This window comes from Melozone crissalis, unplaced genomic scaffold, assembly GCF_028551555.1.
Source record: "Melozone crissalis strain CALT ecotype California unplaced genomic scaffold, PUWL_Pcris_2 ptg000056l_1, whole genome shotgun sequence".
Classification (NCBI taxonomy): domain Eukaryota; kingdom Metazoa; phylum Chordata; class Aves; order Passeriformes; family Passerellidae; genus Melozone; species Melozone crissalis.
This window is the reverse complement of record NW_026535834.1, coordinates 9,692,361-9,710,853: the sequence shown is the minus strand read 5'-3', so window position 1 is coordinate 9,710,853 and position 18,493 is coordinate 9,692,361. Positions and strand designations below refer to the sequence as shown.

At 51.2% G+C, this 18,493-nt stretch overlaps 1 protein-coding gene across 1 annotated transcript; it reads right to left on the bottom strand.

Moving 5' to 3' along the window:
• Nucleotides 1–1,718: 1,718 nt before the first annotated feature.
• On the bottom strand, nt 1,719–17,148 carry DNAAF2 (dynein axonemal assembly factor 2). Its single transcript, XM_054286919.1, has 5 exons — nt 15,399–17,148; nt 15,223–15,257; nt 14,710–15,126; nt 4,261–4,407; nt 1,719–2,241 (listed from the first exon to the last, which is right to left on the bottom strand). Exons 1-5 carry the CDS (start codon nt 17,029–17,031, stop codon nt 1,783–1,785), a joined length of 2,691 nt encoding a protein of 896 aa, XP_054142894.1. The 5' UTR covers nt 17,032–17,148; the 3' UTR covers nt 1,719–1,782.
• Nucleotides 17,149–18,493: the final 1,345 nt, after the last annotated feature.

Below are 18,493 nucleotides of genomic sequence, written 5' to 3'. Positions count from 1 at the left end.
TCACCTCGTGTTCCTGAAAAGCCAGGGTGGGAAGGAGGGGGGAGTTTCTCTTCTTTAATCCCGAGAGCTGGACACGTGCCATCACTCCTTCCAGCAGTGTGCATTTAACTTCATTAAGTTTTTAATGATACTCATTAATTGAGGCAGAAAAGAATAGCAAATTGGTGGACAACACCTCTTTTGTTTGGATTTGTTTTTTAAAAAGTTGCTTCAAATTCGCTGTGTGAAAAATGAGAACTGCTGCAGTGTGGTGGGAAGGGGCTGAGCTGGGGCCACGGAGCCATCTGTGAATGCTCCAGCAGCTTCAGTGCCACTCCTGTGAACTCAGCTGTGGCAGAAGCACCTCAGCAGCTTTTGTGGAACACGGAAATGTGTCAGAGAAAGAAAATGCTGCTTTTTTCTTTGTCCAGGGGTTGTTTAACCACAATTTTGCGAGGTAACTGCTCCGTGTTCTGTTCCACTGGGTCAGGCTGGTGCTGGAGCTGTGCTGGTGCCTCACCCTCTCCCAAAAAAGCTGAGGGGGTTCAGCTGAGCCCAGCAAGGCTCCAGCAGGACGTGCCACCAGGGAGGGCAGGGCACGTGTTGTGGGCAGCTGTGGCTCCTGAAAACTCTGAAACCACGCACACAAACTGAAACGTGACAGAGGCAAAATTAACTCTCCTCTAAAGCACCTCTCAAACAAAAACAGAAGTTGGTTCAGCAGCAGTGAGAAAGGGGAACAGGAAGTTTATTATTAGATGTGTTCTCCTGGTTATTCTGCTTTAGGGAGGTGAGAAACGCTGACACTCGAGGGAAACTGAGAAAAATAAATCTAATCTGGCTAAAGAGAATCCATTTCAGCAGTTGTAAATACTTCAGAGCAGACATGCACCCAGAGGATGCTCTTGTGCAATGGAATTTGTTCAGCTGGGGGATATCTGGGTGCTGCAGATCTGAAGCACAGCACTAGGATGGAATACAGGGTATAAATGTTGATTATTTCTAGGAGACTAATTAGAACTTCTCCGGGTAATTAGAAATTTCATTTGATTGCTAAGAATCACTGTGAGTCTAATCCTGCAGTTATCACAAAATGAAAGGTTTGGAAAATGATGACTACTGCTCAATTCCCGAGGGAGCCATTAGGCTGAGGATATATACAAATAATCCGTGAAACGTGGGAAGAGAATAAAAAATTTATGTAAACAATAAAGATACATTTTTTTCCAGGAGCTCACCTCCAACTGCAACTTTTCTTAAAAGTAAAATTATTGCAACAAATTGGGGAATTGATAAACTGTTAACAATGGGAAGTTTTGGTGTTGCAACAGTTTCAGTGGGAACCCAGGGCCTCCATGTCACCCACCAGTACATGGGAGTCAGAACAAGCATCAAACAAGGAAGGAAATGCTAAAACAATGAAAATAATCCAGCTGATAGAGCAGGGAGCTGTGGAAGTGCAGGGGGCAGTGACAAAAATGATTTGTCGTGGAGGATGAGCTCGCTGCCGTCCTGAGGGTTCACCTCCCTCAGGATGGGGGATCATGCTCCCTGCCCATCCCCATGGGAGTCACAACAAGCATCAAAAAAGGAAGGAAATTGTAAAACAATGAAATCAATCCAGCTGATAGAGCAGGGAGCTGTGGAAGTGCAGGAGGCAGTGTGTGCGGTGATTGTGGAGGATGCGCTCGCTGCCGTCCTGGGGGTTCACCTCCTTCAGAATGGAGGACCCTGCCCAATCTCCATCCCCGTGGGAGTCAGAACAAGCATCAAACAAGAGAATTAAATGACAAAACAAATAAATCAATCCAGCTCATAGAGCAGGGAGCTGTGGAACTGCACGGGGCAGTGTGTGCGGTGATCGCGCAGGATGCGCTCGCTGCCGTTCTCGGGGTTCACCTCCCTCAGGATGGGGCACCCTGTCCCATCCCCATCCCCATCCCCACCCCCCTGCAGCTCTCCTGCTGTTGTTCCCGGGGCTGTGGCCGTGCCTCCTGCTGCAGCAGCACTTTCTAAATCGGGCTGGGTTCCCGCAGATCCGCCGGGAAGGGCTGAGCTGGAGGCAGGAGGTTGAGGCTGCGAACAATGGGGTGAAGCACAGCCGGCTGCCGTTCCCATTGTTCCCGCTCCGGGGCCCGCAGCACCTCCCTCGGCTGCAGGACACTTTGTTTCTGCCTTTGTTTCGGGGGAGTTGCTGTCGGTCTGTCCGGCCAGGGCTCCCTCTGAGCTGCCAAGAGTTCCTTGTCCATCACGTTCCTGTGGCTGTCAAGGAAATAAATGAATTATTTCATAGCTGGAACAAACTGTGCACACAAAGACAGGACAGATTTGTTTCTCCAACAGCTCAGCTCCACTGGGACAGTGAAAAGTGTCCCTTTGGAAGCAGATGATGCTTAATGTTCCAAATCAGGCTGAGATTCCATGATTCTCTTTCCAGAAGCCCAGTGGGTGAGTGCTGAGGTTTTCCTGCTCTACGTGTGGGAATGAGGGGCAGGGAGTTGTTCTGTTCCCCAGGGTTTCCTGCTTTCCACTCCCCACACCCAGCCTGATCCCAAATCCCCAAATCCCAGCGCCACAGAATCAGCCAGAGGATCTCAACTCCTGCTGCAAGGTTGGAGCCTTGCAATGAGGGGAATTCCTGGCCTGTGGAGCAAATCTGGGAATTGCAGTTTGCCTCGGGAGAGCAGGAACTGGGAGAGGTGCTGTCCAACCATTTCCCCATTCCTGGGAGTTTTGGCAAAAACTGCTGGGAATTCACAGGTCCTGTCAGTAGAGAGTCAGGACCAGGACCCATCCAAGAGCAGCTGGTTGATGGATCCAGAGACAGAGTCCCTTTCTGACACCCCCAAACCACAGGAAACTCAGGAAACACCAGGGAGTCCTTCCCAAACTGGACAGTTCTCCCACAGGAACGGGATCATGGAATGCCCTGAGCTGGAGGGACCCTCAGGAATCACCAGCTCTGTGCTGGGGTTTGTATCAATGGGATGGGACTGCTGGGATGTGGGGTTTGAGTTTTATTGTGCTATTAGTCCTATGATATGGTTGAGATCATTGAAAGATGGTAATAGTCTACATCTTGTTAGTATTAAAGATTTTTTTGTTACAGAGCATTTTAAAACTTTCTAGCCAACAGCATACTAAATATATTTTTCTACAATCTTAAAATCTACCTTAACCAAATCTAAAACTCAAACTATTATTTCATATCCTTACTTACTACACTATTGTAACTTTTCTACTCTCAAACTTTACAACTAACTCTAAATTTCTCCTCTTTCTATTTTTAAAACCTGCTTTCACAACTTTCTAAAAGCCTCCTTACCTTTACCCTATTTCCCACAAACTCCACTCCTGGCCCCACACAGGAGCAGGAATGGGATGATTTAAGGGGTCCCAAAGGGACTCATCTGCTCTCCAACATTTAGAATTTCATTTTTTGTGTCCAGCCCAGAGCAGCTGTGAAAGCTGAGCTGGATCCAGTACCTTTGGGAAGCTGCTCAGGCTCCAGCCCAGTTCCAGAGGTCGTGAGCTTCCTCTGAACTTGCCTCCCAATAACCCAGTTACACATTAACCCCAGTCCATGGCCACAGCAGGGACCTGCTTCTTCCTGCTTTTCATCCTCCCTTTAGGAAGAGTTTCATCTGAATTTTGGATGCAGTGCCTACCCAGAAATCCCAGTGAACGTGGGGGGTTTGCCTCACATTTTCCTCCTCACGAAATGAACATTTGGATTTCTTATCTGCCCATCCATTTTGCCAAGGAAGGACAATTTAATCCCAGAAACAGCCTGGCTTGTTCTAGGCAGAGGAGGGAGAGCCTGAATGAGGCCTCAGACTACAAGGATTGAATTTGAGACCAGTGTTTAAGATTAATAGCCTCATGTTTAATTATCTACACAACAGGAACCCACCAAGTATTCCAACACATGGACTGAATAAAGATGAGGCAGGATTCTTCTCAGACAAACCCTCCAGGATTTCTCTACCTGTACAAGGCTGAGTGGGTGAGCTATTCCTGCAAGGAAAAATCACTTTTTAAATGTCTGGATCACAGTTCTGCACCTTCCAAATGAAACAGAGGAGGTTTCAATCCTTTGGTGACATGAAATGGCACGAACACAAGTTTTACTTCTGAAAACTGACATTTACACTTGCAAACAACCCCAGTCCTGGGCTTTCCCTGCTCCCCAGGACATAACAGGAACCAAGCTGTCTCAGTGGGATTTGACAGATCTTGCAGAGGAACATAAATCAGCCTGTGCTGCTCCTGGGCCCTTACCTCCACCCTGATTTGAATTCTGTCCTCAGTAACATCCAGCACTTCAATTAATGGCTGCCTTTCCGGGGCTGATTGGGAGCAAGGGGAAGGGCAGAAAGCAGTGCCTAGAAATCCATCAACGTTCTCCTCACTGACAAACAATCTCTCCTAAAGGAAAAGAGAGAAAACAGCAGGTTATGTTCTTTCTGTGCCACACTTCAGGGGTGCTGGGGCTAAAAACTCCCTGCAGAAAAAGCCAGGACAGCAATTCCCAAGTTTCACAGCACACTCAAGTCTTGACAGAGAAATTCTGAGCCAGACATTCAAAGAATGAGGTGAAATTAATTAAAACCAGTGCTTTGCTAATTTTGCTTGAAAGCACAAATCTGCATGGTATCAAATATAAAGGAAATATTATTTCTCTCTTTGGATGGGTGGATAACACAGAGATGAACACTCTGTCTGAGAAATGCTTTGTCCCAGGCTGGTTCCACCTTCCTCAGTGTGTGAGCAGCAGGAAGGTGTCAGACTGGTGTGGGTTTGTCTCCTGGCTGCCTGCAGGAAAGCACAAACACACCAACCCCTCCTTGGGGAGGCACTGCAGGATCCTCACTCCCAGATCAGATCTGGAGCACTCAGGGCTGGATCCATTTCACACCCAGCACTGAGGCTGCTCTGATCTCCCTGCAGACAAGCCAGGTGGAAAAAAACCCAACCAAATAAAGAAGGAGAGGTATCCACAGGCAGAGACACAGCCTGGGGTGTGTTTCCAGGCCCTTCATAAACAACCTCAAACGTGTTGCAACGGTTCAGAGATTGAAATCAGTCACAGGTAATTAAAGGTGCTCAAATATATCCTGGAGGGGCTGTTGGATAGGAACTGCAGAGCTTCCCTGTCCTCGTGTTATTCACACATCAGCTGGGCAGGCTGAGGGGAAGGACAGACAAAATAAAATGGTCTGACCTGGAGGAGCAGCTTAGGTTCTGGGAATTACCTTCCTTATTTAATTGGAAATAACAGGGACAAGTTGCAAACCTTCCACATGAAGTCACACTTTTAAAATTTCTCGGTCCAGTTCAACCTTCCTGTCGGTCCAATGAAAGTAAAATTCAATTATCGCTGACATCTTGCAGACCAAGAGGCAAAAAGGCAATTCTGCACATTTTTGGCCCCCTGTGGATGGAGCCTTATGCACAGCCAGATGTCACATTGTGTCTGAGGTACAAAATTTAACTTATCTTGAAAAAAAAAAACAAACCAGGACTGGAAAAATCAGCCAGAGTCCTATTTTTTCCACTAGTTAAATTAGAAACCACAATATGGAAAGTCATAACACACGAACTGTTGGTTTTCCAAGGCAGAGCACTGGATTCATTTTCTATCCAGCAAGATTACAATCCAGGCAAGGAGCCAGCACTGGATGCTGGGATGGTTTGGGGAGAGATTAAAGTGCAGCAGCAGAGCTGCCCTGCCTGAAAAGCCTCTCAGAACACCCCTGCCTCTGCATTTCTGCATGCAAAGCCTAAAAACTCTCATTGCCTCGTGCTGCATCCTCTGCTGCCTGCAGAGAGGGATGTGCCAGCGCTCCAGGCTGAGTCCAGGGGAAGGGGTCAGAGCACAGAGCAGGGCAGGGGCTGCAGACGCAAAATCTGGGCAGCACCAGAATCCCACAGGCTCCTGAACTCCATCCCTGGGCAGCCCAGGAGGAGAATTCCCAGCTCTGCCCTGGAAAAATCAAATTTTTCTCCCAGCAGAAAAATGGAAGTCAGGGAATCACAGCACGGTTTGGTTGGAGGGAGCCTCACAGCTCATCCCATTCCTACCCCTGCCATGGGATATTTCAGGAGCTTTAATTGCCTTCCACTAGACCAGCTTGCACCAAGCCCCATCCTACTTTTCCTCCATAAAATGAGGAAAATAATCTCTTTTCCCTCTGAATCTGCCTCTGGCACCCGTGGCTGTGTGAGGGACACCCTCTCCTCCTCAGAGCAATCAGGACTTTGCAATTTGGCAGCAAATGCCCTGAATCTTTCTGCAGAATTTCTTCCTGATTAAAACAAAATAATTTGTTTTCTTCACCGAAAATACAGTTTTAAAATAACAACTGAATGGGAGGTCTATTATCAGGAGAGGTTCCTCCCCCACAGGGTGCTGGCACTGCCCAGGCTGCCCAGGGAATGGGCACAGCCCCAGAGCTCCAGGAGCGCCAGGGAAGCCCAGGGTGGGATTTTGGGGGTCTGGGCAGGGCAGGAGCTGCCCTGGATGATCCCTATGATTCCATAATGATTTCATAATTCTGTGATTAATCAGTGCTTCAAATGAGGATAAAAAGGAACCCCTTGTGCTGTTGCTCTGTTAATTCTGACTCACTGCACAAACCAATTGTACCAAGTTTCCCCCAGCCCAGCACTGAATTCCCAGCACTATTTACCATTTTATCCAATTTTACCAAGTTTCCCCCAGCCCAGCACTGAATTCCCAGCACTATTTACCATTTTATCCCATCCCTACCCCATGGCTGCCCTAAATCAGGCCCTGGGGTGTGTTTGTTGTCAGGAAGGTGATTCTCATTAGCCTGCTCCACCAGGCCCTGGAACTCAGACTTTGCATTCACCGAGGCATTTCTATTGCTGCAGATGTTATCAGAGCACAGACCTTGGGAAAAAATGATCCAGGAATTTATTCTAAAGCCTGCTCTGCCTCCCAAGCCAGAGCAAACAGAGGACAACCATCTGCAGCTGATTTCAATGACCCTGTAAAATAATTCTTCAATTGAAGCCGTTTATTTTCTGGTATTTATGATGCTCTCTTAGCAACTTTGAATTTAATTTGTTTTTCCCTGCACACGCTGTCATCTGCTGTTTGGTACACATTCATTCTTCCCTGTGACTAAACTGAGACCAAATTAACATAAACCTTAGCAGGATGGCTTTGGTTTCTGGAACATTCATCATTCAAAGCCGTCCCTGTGTCTCCCAGCACTGGGAGCTCCCCTTGCCCCCAGCTCTCAGATGGGCTCATTCTGCTTCCATTTCTCACACTGGAGACACTTTCCATCCAGAGTTACCTCCCACACAGCCTGCAAGTTTGAAAAGCAGCACAGATTTCAGGCTTAAATTATTTTGGTGGTTCCTGTAATGAGAGGATCAGGGAATCTCAGAATGGGTTGGGTGGGGAATTAAATCCCATCCAGTTCCAACACTTCCACTCCAAACCCCATCCAAGCTGGCCTTGGGCACTTCCAGGGATGGGGCAGCCACAACCTCTCATCCAGACCCAACAATTGATGCCAATATGGGAAAGGACCTGGATTTCCTGACCTCTGCATTTGTGGGATCCCAGCATGAACCAGCTCTGAGAGCTGAGAATATGAACCTCAAAGTTTTGGTACTGAAATGAAAACTTTTCTGAGGTGCTCATGACTGCAAAGAAGCTCTGATGAGCTTCATCAGCAGGTTAATAACATTTCCTGACATAACTGTTTTGTGTAGTCATGGTATTCCCAAAATGCAGCTACCAATTAAAGACTATTCAGAAATTAGTTTGTTTTATAGCAGAAGCAAACTAATTATGGTCCTTAATGTAGTTTGGGAAAGGGATTACCTTGAAAAATGTGAAATAATAAGTTTGTTGTGTTCTCCTTCTTTGTCCTTCTCTGACCTCCCAAAAAACTTGCCAAGAGTCTCGAAGTGCTGAGCACAGAATTAACTGAACCAAAAATAAACTCTTGGAGGATTACATTCAACAGCCCCAGTTTGCAGCGGCATCTTCTTAGAAGTAACCCCTGACTATTACAATAAGTCTTTATAGGAGCTTGGAAATGGAAAATTATAACTCCAAATAGCCTGGAAATGAGAGCAAAGCAGCTCTCCAGGATGGATTTCTCCATGGAAGGTGGGAAAGGTTTAAAACATCCACGTCTGACACGTCCCAACACGGCCCTCAAGGCCTCATGATTGGCTGACTCAACAACCAAGGAACACTTTCATCCACAAGAGCCCAAACTCTGAGCTCAGTGAGGACAAAAGGACAGCCCAGCATGGCCCAAGGGGACACTCCTAGTCCATGGGGGCATTTCCAGGCCTTGGGGACACTCCCAGTCCATGGGGGCATTTCCAGGCCTTGGGGACACTTCCCGCCCTTGGCCTTTTCCACATGGTCCCAGTGCCAAGGGCAACAGAACTCTGGCACCTCCAGCTCCACACAAGTGATGTAGGGAAATGTAGATGGGATATTGGGAACTGGGAATTGCTGGCTGTGAGGGTGGGCAGGCCTGGCACAGATGCCCAGAGCAGCTGTGGCTGCCCCTGGATCCCTGGCAGTGCCCAAGGCCAGGCTGGATCAGCCCAGATCACCTTACCAGGCCTCAGCCTCTTCTAGGGGTGCTTATCCCAAAATCCCAGAATGGTTTGGGTGGAAGGGACCTTAAATCCCACCCAGTGCCACCCCTGGGACACCTCCCACTGTCCCAGGGTGCTCCAAGCTCCAATGTCCAACCTGGGGATCCAGGGGCAGCCACAGCTGCTCTGGCAATTCCAGCCCAGCCAGGAATTCCCAATTCCCAATCTCCCACCCATCCCTGCCCTCTGGCACTGGGAGCCATTCCCTGGCTCCTGTCCCTCCATCCCTTGTCCCCAGTCCCTCTCCAGCTCTCCTGGAGCCCCTTCAGGCCCTGCCAGGGGCTCTGAGCTCTCCCTGGAGCCTTCTCCTCTCCAGGGGAGCTCCCCCAGCTCTCCAGCCTGGCTCCAGCCCTGAAGCAGCTCTGTGGCCTCTCTGGACTGGCTCCAACAGCTCCATATTTCTTTTACCAGCTGCTTTCTGAAGGAAAAAGCACCAGGAGCCTCCAAAGGGTCTCCTTCCCAAGGCACTGGTGGCTGTGCCAAGCAGAAAAATCACACCCATGTAGAACATCCTGCATGGAGGCCTCAGCACTCCCAGAAAAGTCAAACAAAACTTCCCTAAGTCTGAGCAATTCCCATTTGGATCCCTCACACACAGCCTAGCTCAGGGCCAGCTCCAACCATGAACTCCTCAGGAATGTTCAATATAATCTTTTTCAGCCTCTAAATGTAAAAAAAAAAAAAAAAAAAAAAAAAACCAACCAAAAAAAACCAAAAACAAACAGAGCAATGCATAGGAAAGCAGAGGAAATATTTCCTCTGTTTTCCTCTGCTCCTGCTGCTCTCTGGAGCCCCGGGGGGGGCTTGTGTGAGTTAAATCTGAATATTCTCCACGACATCTGACAGGGCTTTAGGAAAGGGATGGGCTGGCTGCAGTTCCCTGCCCAGCACGGGGCACCCAGGGGGAATGGCCAGAGCAATGAGCACACATCCTCTGCACAACCCCACTGCAGGCCCCTGAGCAGGGCAGGAAGGGTGGGGATCAGTGGGAATTCCTGCAGGAACCAGGCTCTTTCTAATCCCATGGAAATGAGCAGACACGACCCCAAAACTGCAGAATTCATTCCCTGGCAGTTGTGTTTCACATCTCCAAGATCTGAGCCCCCAGGTCTGAGCAGCTCCAGAAAATTGCTTTTTATTTCTGTTAGGAATGGAGCATTTAACCCCAGCAGGCCAAACATTCCCAGACATTCCAAGTGCTTTCCAAAGGCACAATTTCCATAATTGCCCAGCTCCAGCAGTACCAGAAACCAGGACATGTTCTCAGAATCCCTGCCTGGCAGGCTTACAAATTGTATTAATGGTTATTTAACTCCCAACCCTTCTCCTTCCTCATTTTCTCCCCGGGCTGTGTTGTCTGGAAATGAAAGGGAATTCTCTGATTTCCCAGGAGTTTCCCTGCCTGAATTCCCAGGATTTAAGCACAAGGTGTAGAAGGTTATGGAGGATGAACTGCAGTGAAGAGCAATGGGGAGAGCACAGCCCATGGCAGGAATTTTGAGGCAAAAAGCAGAGATTTTGGCACTGGGGAAATCAGGCAGCTTCCTCGGGTTAGGAAATGATTCCCTGGAAAAAAATGGCCTGGAGCAGGATCAGCACTGTGGTCTCTGGGGCAGTGACAAAAGGTGAATTTCAAACCCCTGAAATGTGTGACCCTAAGCTCACAACATTCCAAGTTATGGAATCTTGATTTTTACAGGATTCCTGGTCACCATAACCAGTCATAGAACCAGGAGGACGGAAAAGATCTCTGAGATGATCAAGTCCAACTGCAGAGTGGAGATTCTGGTTTGGCCAAGGAGTGAATTTTCACTGCTCACAGTGGAAGTCCAGGGAGGAGCAGGGCACTGCAGAGATTTCCTGGACAGAGGCACTTGCTGGGTGGGAATTCCAAGGGCTCAGCATCTACGGAAACTGAGCTCCAAACAGATCCTCTCCCAGCACAGGGACTCAGCACTGCTGACTGCAGAAGGAAAAGCAGTTCCTGAAGTTCTGTTCAAGCATGGATGAGCCCAACTCATTCTTCCACCAGCATGTGGATCAGACCAGCTCCAAGGAGGAGCTGGAATTTAATGGGAATGATGTGGGCAGGCACTGAACAGCCACCATGGCATGGAGGGGCAGCCTCTGAATAACCCAGGGAGGAATCTGCTCCATGGAACACCACGGGAACCCCAGGCTCCATCAACCTCCCAGAACGGAGCAGAGCAGGAATTCCAGAGCTCTTTAAAACAGAACTTGGAGCAGTCTGGGACAGAGATAAGTGTCCCTGCCTGTGGAACTGGTTGAGCTTGAAGATCTCTCCCAGCCCAAACCATTCCATGATTCACTTTTGCCAGGCACCATCCTCTGGCAACGCTGCTGGGAGAGAGGAGATGGCCACCAGGCACATTGGGAGGCACAGGATAAATTCCTGCTCCAGGATGAAATTCCTGCTCCAGGATAAAATTCCTGCTCCAGGATGAAATTCCTGCTAGGATAATATTCCTGCTCCAGGATGATTCCTGCTCTAGGATAAGATTCCTGCTCCAGAATAAAATTCCTGCTCTAGGATAAGATTCCTGGATCCAGGATAAATTTCCTGCTCCAGCATAGGATTCCTGCTCTAGGATAAAATTCCTGCTCCAGTATGAAATTCTTGCTCCAGGATAAAATTCCTGCTCCAGGATCCAGGATGAGATTCCTGCTCCAGGATGAGATTCTGCTCCAGGATAAAATTCCTGTTCCAGGATGAGACTCCTTGGAGCAACCTGGGACAGAGATAAGTGTCCCTGCCTGTGGAATTGGTTGAGCTTTAAGATCCCTCCCAGCCCAAACCATTCCATGATTTACTTTTGCCTGGCACCATCCTCTGGCAACGCTGCTGGGAGAGAGGAGATGGCCAACAGGCACATTGGGAGGCACAGGATAAATTCCTGCTCCAGGATGAAATTCCTGCTCCAGGATAAGATTCCTGCTCCAGGATAAGACTCCTGCTCCAGGATAAAATTCCTACTCTAGGATAAAAGATTCCTGCTCCACGATGAGATTCCTGCTGGCCTCAGCCCCAAGCTCCCTTCAGGCCCTGCTCTGCTCTCTGCAGTGACTGATGTGGCTCCTTACAGGTCTCAGTGCAAGAACCACAGCTCTGATTTATAGAATGAGACTCAGGGCAGGAAAACCCCCAAGGTGGCATCAGACAAATTGAGGGAATCAACACAAGTAGGAGAAAAGCGACCAGGAACAAATGGTTAATGGCCAGAAGGCAGCAAGTAATAGTGGCTCTAATTAAATATTCATTTTTCTCCCTTCACTCTGAGCAGCTCTCAGGCGCTTTGGGGAAATAGCAGAGATTTGGAAAAAAGCAAACAGGACAAATGACTTCAGTTTATTTCTCCTGCTTCAATTTGCAGGCCCAGTGTCCAAGAGGACTGGAGGCCAGGAGAATCTCCTGGAGTCTGCTGTGAATGAATGGCCAGGAAGCTGATGAGTAATGCCCAACCTCTTTCTCCTACTCCACCCAAAACATTTTGCAATATATAATAAAATCACCACATTCAAAGGGTTTTTGTAACTCATAAAGCCAAAACTCTCATTACTGGGTGGCCTTTTAAAACCTTTCAATCACAAAATGTTCCTCCAATTGCAATAACAAATCCATACCCCAAACTTGCAGCCTCCACCATGTTCACCACTGACCCATGTTCCCAAGTGCCACATCCCCAGGTTTTCTGAGCATTCCCAGGGATGGGGACTCCCCCAGTGCCCTGGGCAGCCTGAGGACCTGCACAGAGAGCAGGCAGGAGTTTACACAGTGGCCTTTTTGACGTGGCAGCAGCAGGCAGTGCCAGATCCCAGCACTGAACAGCAGCACTGAGTGTTCTGTGGCCCCACTTGCACAGACTTGCAGGCTCCTGCTCGGGTAAAAGCAAAGGAAATGCTCTGCAAACAGCTCAGCGTGGGTGGCTCTCCATAAATTCATCATCTTTGAGACTTCCCCGAAATGATCAGCTCCTCCTTCACAGGAATTGCTGCTGTAAAAGGTGTGGGGCTGCTAAATGGCAAACTCGACGTGGTTTCAGCTGCACAAACACTAATTGGATAAATATCTCTCAAAACCATGCACAAGCCATTTCTGGTTGGAGGGATGGAGCAATGGAGCTGCTCCAAGCCAAGTCCATCCCTGTGGATGTGCCTGAAGCCTGCCAGCTTCCTGGACGTGCAATCCCACTGCACGTGACCCAGACTGCAGAGCATTTTATTGCTCTCAACTCCAGCCAAACTCCAAATCCCATGGCTAGAAGGTTGCACAAGAGCTGGGCAGCTTTAATCCCTGCTCATGAGAAACCGTCTGCAAGTCTGAGTCACAGAGGAACGTGGCTCTGCACAGAACTCCTGTGAGTGGCTCTGGACAAACAGTGTCACAAGGAGCTCACAGAGGAACGTGGCTCTGCACAGAACTCCTGTGAGTGGCTCTGGACAAACAGTGTCACAAGGAGCTCACAGAGGAACGTGGCTCTGCACAGAACTCCTGTGAGTGGCTCTGGACAGACAGTGTCACAAGGAGCTCACAGAGGAACGTGGCTCTGCACAGAACTCCTGTGAGTGGCTCTGGACAAACAGTGTCACAAGGTGGGCATTCCTCTGGGGACACTGGATGCAGTGTCCCACCACAGAAGCATCACTGCCCAACGACCCATTAAATAGAAAATACTAAATGAGAGTCACATTCAGACAGAGAGGTGAAGATCTGCCCCAGCAAAGCAGGACAGTTCACAGCTGCTGCTGGCTGCTCCGCTCTGGTTGAGCTGCTGGGGGTTCCTGTGGCTGTAAATGGGATTTCTGTCCCAAAACACAGACACAGGGACACTCCCCTACACTTCATGACGGTGTGTGTAAGCCTGGTGTATCATAAAGAGCTTTCTTTGTGTGAACAGGCTGCACGAGCAATTTACAGGGCATTAAAAGTGAGCACTAAGGACATGGAGGACGCAGGCACAGTTTTCATTCATCACCAGAATTTCCCTTAGACAAAAATGTGTATGTGAGGCAGAAGTCATTCCAATTCCAAGGGTGACGGTGTCAGCTCCACGGTGTGACCTCGTACAAGGCTCGCACAAATCAGGTCACGGCACTGACACCCGGGAGCAGCTCTGGAGGAAGCAGCAGCTCCGAGCTGCCCCGCTCACCTCCCCGAGCCAGCGCTGGCAAACAGCACTCAAACAGCAGCCACAGCCAGCACCGGGCAGGTGTGAAATACCGAGCTGGGCCTCGTGTCAGGTACGTGAAAAATGCGGATTTTATACTTGGCTTTTCGCAAATATTCAAATGAATATGATATGTGTGGTGTTAGAAAGTGATGCTGTGTTAATTCTCTTGAGTAAATATAATTAAATATAGTTTTAGGTTATAACATAAGGTTAAAATAGAAACGATGCTATGTAGGATACTTTCTTTAAAGAAAGGACTTGCACTGAGATAGCAGCCACAGGACACCTGAATCTCTCAGAGGAAGAGACTTTATTGCTCCATTATCAGAAGAAATTAATTTCTTCCTGCCTCAAAGGTGCTGTGAGGATTCAGAGGAAGAAGCTGACACTGCCCAGACAGAATCCTGTGTTTGAATGGAATTTATACATCATGGATGAGCTGTATGAATATGCAACAGGCTGTTGCTTTTAAGGGTTAATCCTCTGTTATGGAAGCCAGACCCCACCATATGAAGATACTCCTTATGGGATGCATCCTGAAGAAAACTAAATCACAACAGTGTATAGAATTGTGACGTGAAAATTTAGAATAGAAACTGCTGACGAGTAAAAATTGGGAATAGAAACTGCTGAGAAAGCTGATGAGTACCCCTATAAACACCTGTGAGCCTCAACTATTGGTGTGCAGTTGGAGGGAAAACTTCCCCCACTGTACCCAGCGCTGTATTGCTCATACTTATTATAATAATTATATATATATTTTATATATTATGAGGTTATTGCTCATAATTATTAATAAATTGATTGCTGCTTGAATATTGGCCTAGTCAAGCTTGTCATTTATAACACAGGTGACACGCAGGCGTGCCAGCAGCGTTACCTGCAGGGCGGAGGGCTCGGGGCCGAAGCTGAAGCCGTCCCAGAGCCCGGTGCTGCCGGGGGCCTTGGCCAGCCCCACCACGGCGTTGTGGGCAGAGACGCTGACGCTGCTCTCGGGGCTCAGCAGCGCTGCGGAGCGAGGGAAGCGCAGGAACAGGGCGAAGGCAGCGCGCTCGGTGCGGAAGCGGAGGCTGTAGTGGTGCGTGCCCACATGCCCGCGGAGGCTCTGCGGCTCAATGCCGGGCACCGGCAGCAGCAGCGTGAGGGACGCCTCGTCCTGCCGGGCACGGAACGGAGGGCATGTGGCCGTGGCAATGGGGGGGCCCTCGGGGGCCGGCGGAGCGGTGTCCCCGGTGGGCATGGCTGGAGCGGGGATGGCCGTGGGGGAAGCGGCACCGGGGCGGGGCAGGGCCGGCGGCTCGGTGCGGGATTCTGAGGGGGGATCAGCGGCGGTGAAGGGATCAGAGCGGGGGTCAGTGCTTGGACCAGCGGGGGGTTCAGAGGTTGAATCAACGGGAGGTTCAGCTGGGGGTTCAGCAGGGGAGTCAGCTAAGGGTTCAGAGGTTGGATCAATGGCAGGTTTAGTGGGGGCTTCAGAGGTTGGATCAGGGGCAGGTTCAGCGAGGGGTTCAGAGGCTGGATCAGGAGCAGGTTCAGAGGTTGGATCAGTAGCTGGTTCAGAGGTTGGACCAGGGGCAGGTTCAGAGGTTGGATCAGTAGCTGATTCAGTAGCAGGTTCAGAGGTTGGATCAGTAGCTGGTTCAGCGGTGGGTTCAGAGGTTGGATCCCTGGCAGATTCAGAGGTTGGATCAATAGCTGGTTCAGCGGTGGGTTCAGAGGTTGGATCACTGCCAGATTCAGAGGTTGGATCAGTAGCTGGTTCAGCAGGGGGTGCAGAGGTTGGATCAGTGGCGGGTTCAGCAGGGGAGTCAGGAGGGGAGTCAGCAAAGGGTTCAGAGGTTGGATCAACGGGAGGTTCACCCGAGGGTTCAGTGAGGGAATCACAGAGTGGTTCTAGGGGCGGTTCAGCGAGGGCCTCGGCAGACGGACCAGCGGGAGGATCACAACGTGGGTCAGGGTCAGCCGGGGGCTCGGTGAGCGGATCACCGGGCTCCCCGCCGCCACACGTGCCGCGGGCCGCGCCGCCAGGCCCGAGTTCCGGGGGAGGAGCCGTTCCGCCGCCCGCCTCTGCCTCTGCCGGCCCTGCCCCTGCCGGCCCTGCCCCTGCCTCTCCCTCTGCCGACCCCTCGGCCCCCTCCAGCCGCTCCCCGGCCGGGCCCGGCGGTTCCCTTGGGCCGGGCGGCAGCACCACGGGCAGCGTGACCTGCAGCTGCCGCTGGGCCCGGTTGAAGGCGGCCCGGCCGCCGCTCTCGTCCACGTCGTAGGGGAGGCGGAGGCGCAGGCGGTAGGCGGGACAGCGCGAGTCCAGGCGCAGCTCCCGCCCGCGGATCTCCAGCTCCGCCTGCTCGGCGGAGCGCAGCAGCGGCAGCTCCACCGTCACCACCAGCTCCCGCGGCACCGGGCTGGGCGCCGAGTCGCGGCAGTGCCGGTAGTCCTGCAGGTCCACGTAGGAGCGGTGCCGGATGCTCCAGCGCGGCGTGGTGGGGCCGGAGGGCGGCGGGGTCGCGGCGGGAGAGGAGGCTCGGGCGGCGGGCGGCGGGGGAGCGGCGGGCGGGAAGGGGAAGGGCGGCAGCGGGGACTCGCCGTCGTCGGGCGGCTTCGGGGCGCCGCCGGGCAGCGGGGAGCGGATGACGGGCGCCTGCGGGATGCCCTTGTAGGAGACCCCTCGCAGAATGGCGGCGTTGTTGCGGTCCAGCCGCACCCCGCACTGGCTCTCCACGGCCTCCAGCGCCGTGTCGCGGAGCAGGCGGCGGAAGCGGGCGCTGCGGGCGGCCAGGCGCAGCGCCGCGGGGTGGAACACCACGTCGTACAGGAGGCGGCGGCGGCCGGCGGGGCGCAGCTCCTCGCGGCCCGGGGCCAGGCTATAGGGCAGCTCCCAGCGCTGCCCGCCGCGCTCGGCGCGGGCCCGCGGCTCCCCCATCAGCGGGTTGCTGCAGACATTGATGTAGCAGCGGCGGGAGCCCTCCTGGCTCGTCCGCAGCACGAAGCCCGGCGTCGGGTGCACGAAGCGCACCTCCACCCCGCGCTCCCGCTCCAGCGCCGCCACCTCCTCCTCGTACAGCCGCCGCTGCTCGGGGTCGGTGAGCTCGGCCGCGAACTCCGCGAAGAGAGCGCGGAACTGCTCGTCGCGGAAGGCGCGCCGGAGCCGCTCCGCCTCCTCGGCGCTGAGGTTCAGGTCGTGCAGCCGCCCTGCGCTCGCCATGGCCCCGGCACGGCTCAGCCCGGCCCAGTGCTGTGGGGACGCCGATCAAGATGGCGGGCGTTGCCGTGGTGACGGTAAACAAGATGGCGGCGGCGCGGCCGTTGCTATGGAGACGGCAAACAGCATGGCGGGCACTCCCTCAGGGCAGAGGCCTCGCCGTCCCGGCCTCGCCTCTCCCCTCCCCTCAGCGGCTTCCAGCCAGCAGCCCTGGCATCAGCAGGGCTGCTTTCCCACCCTCCTCATCCTGCAAAGTCTATGTTCCTCCCCATGTGGAGCTCTGAGCTCCACTGCCATCCCCTCACAGAGCAGTTTTAAATCCTCAGCAGGCCCAGCTTCCCTCCCAGCCCCGCTGTCCCCTCAGAGCCCATATCCCCCTGTCCCTCCTTCCTGCTGTGAAAAACCAGGTTCACTTTCCTGGTAAAGTTTAAAAGTTTCATAAAGGTCGGTAGGATACAAAAATAAAGCAAAGGTAACAGCTGGGTGCTGGGCATTCAGCCAAGAGCACTCCTGCTATTTTGGAGAAACCCTTTACTATTATATTTTCACTATATAGTCTTTCTATTGTATCAGCCTACTGCATATTCATCATTATGCATATTTAAACTTTCCCCCAAACCAGTTTATGGGTTCTAAGAACTGTTCAGCATTGGGTCCACCTTTTCAGAGCATGCACATTTTTTGCTGTGGTTTTAGTGCATTCTTATCATCACCTCAGTCGATATTTTGGTCTGTAATTTTTACAGACAGGTGTTGATAGCAGCAGGGGTCTCCATCCCACATTCACTGGGTGTTATCCCAGCTAAGTAGGCAGTTCAAGTATCACAAGCATAACTAGATCAGCTGTTTTACTACTATGTGTAAGTTTAGTTAATAGAATAAAAACTGTACAGCAAAGTTACTTTTACATTATACATTTAGAATCCAATTTTTTTAGTATTTTTGAAAAGCCAGTATTATGATATGTATTTATAACCCTGCCCTGGGCAGTGCCAACACAGCAGGCAGGGCTGTGGCACAGCTCCTGTGCCAGGGGTCCCCTCTGTGGCACTCCTGGGTGGGCACTTTGGGGTGCCCCCTCTGCTCTCCATGCCCACAAACACCTGGAGCAGCTTTTGGCTGAGTTTCTCTCTTTTCCCTCCTTTTCCCACCAAGATTTCCTCCTCCCAGCCTTCTCCAGAAGCTCTAAAGGATCCTGTCCTTGCTTTTACCATCCTCAAATGGCTGCTGCTGTCATAAAACACCTCCCAGATCTTTCCTGGGCATTTCCCAGACAGAGAAAAATCCCACCCCCATTTCCAGGCTCCTTGCAGATAACCAGCTATCCAAGTTCTCCTTATCTTTAATTATTTTTTTTTAATGCTCCTTTCCTGTTTGATACAGCTTGTTCCTCCGTTTAACCTTTTTTTAAGCTTTGCCAATTATTTTTCACTCTGACTTTACAGTTTATCTAAACTGACAGCAG

What these genes read in the sequence shown, in the direction of transcription:
- DNAAF2 (XM_054286919.1), bottom strand. Translation starts at nt 17,031, where the DNA reads ATGGCGAGCGCAGGGCGGCTGCACGACCTGAACCTCAGCGCCGAGGAG. An exon ending in AACCTCTGAACCTGCCCCTG is followed by an intron (nt 15,258 to 15,398) that starts GTCCAACCTCTG and finishes CTGAACCCTTAG; the next exon opens with CTGACTCCCCTGCTGAACCC. An exon ending in CCGAGCCCTCCGCCCTGCAG is followed by an intron (nt 4,408 to 14,709) that starts GTAACGCTGCTG and finishes CTTTTCCTTTAG; the next exon opens with GAGAGATTGTTTGTCAGTGA.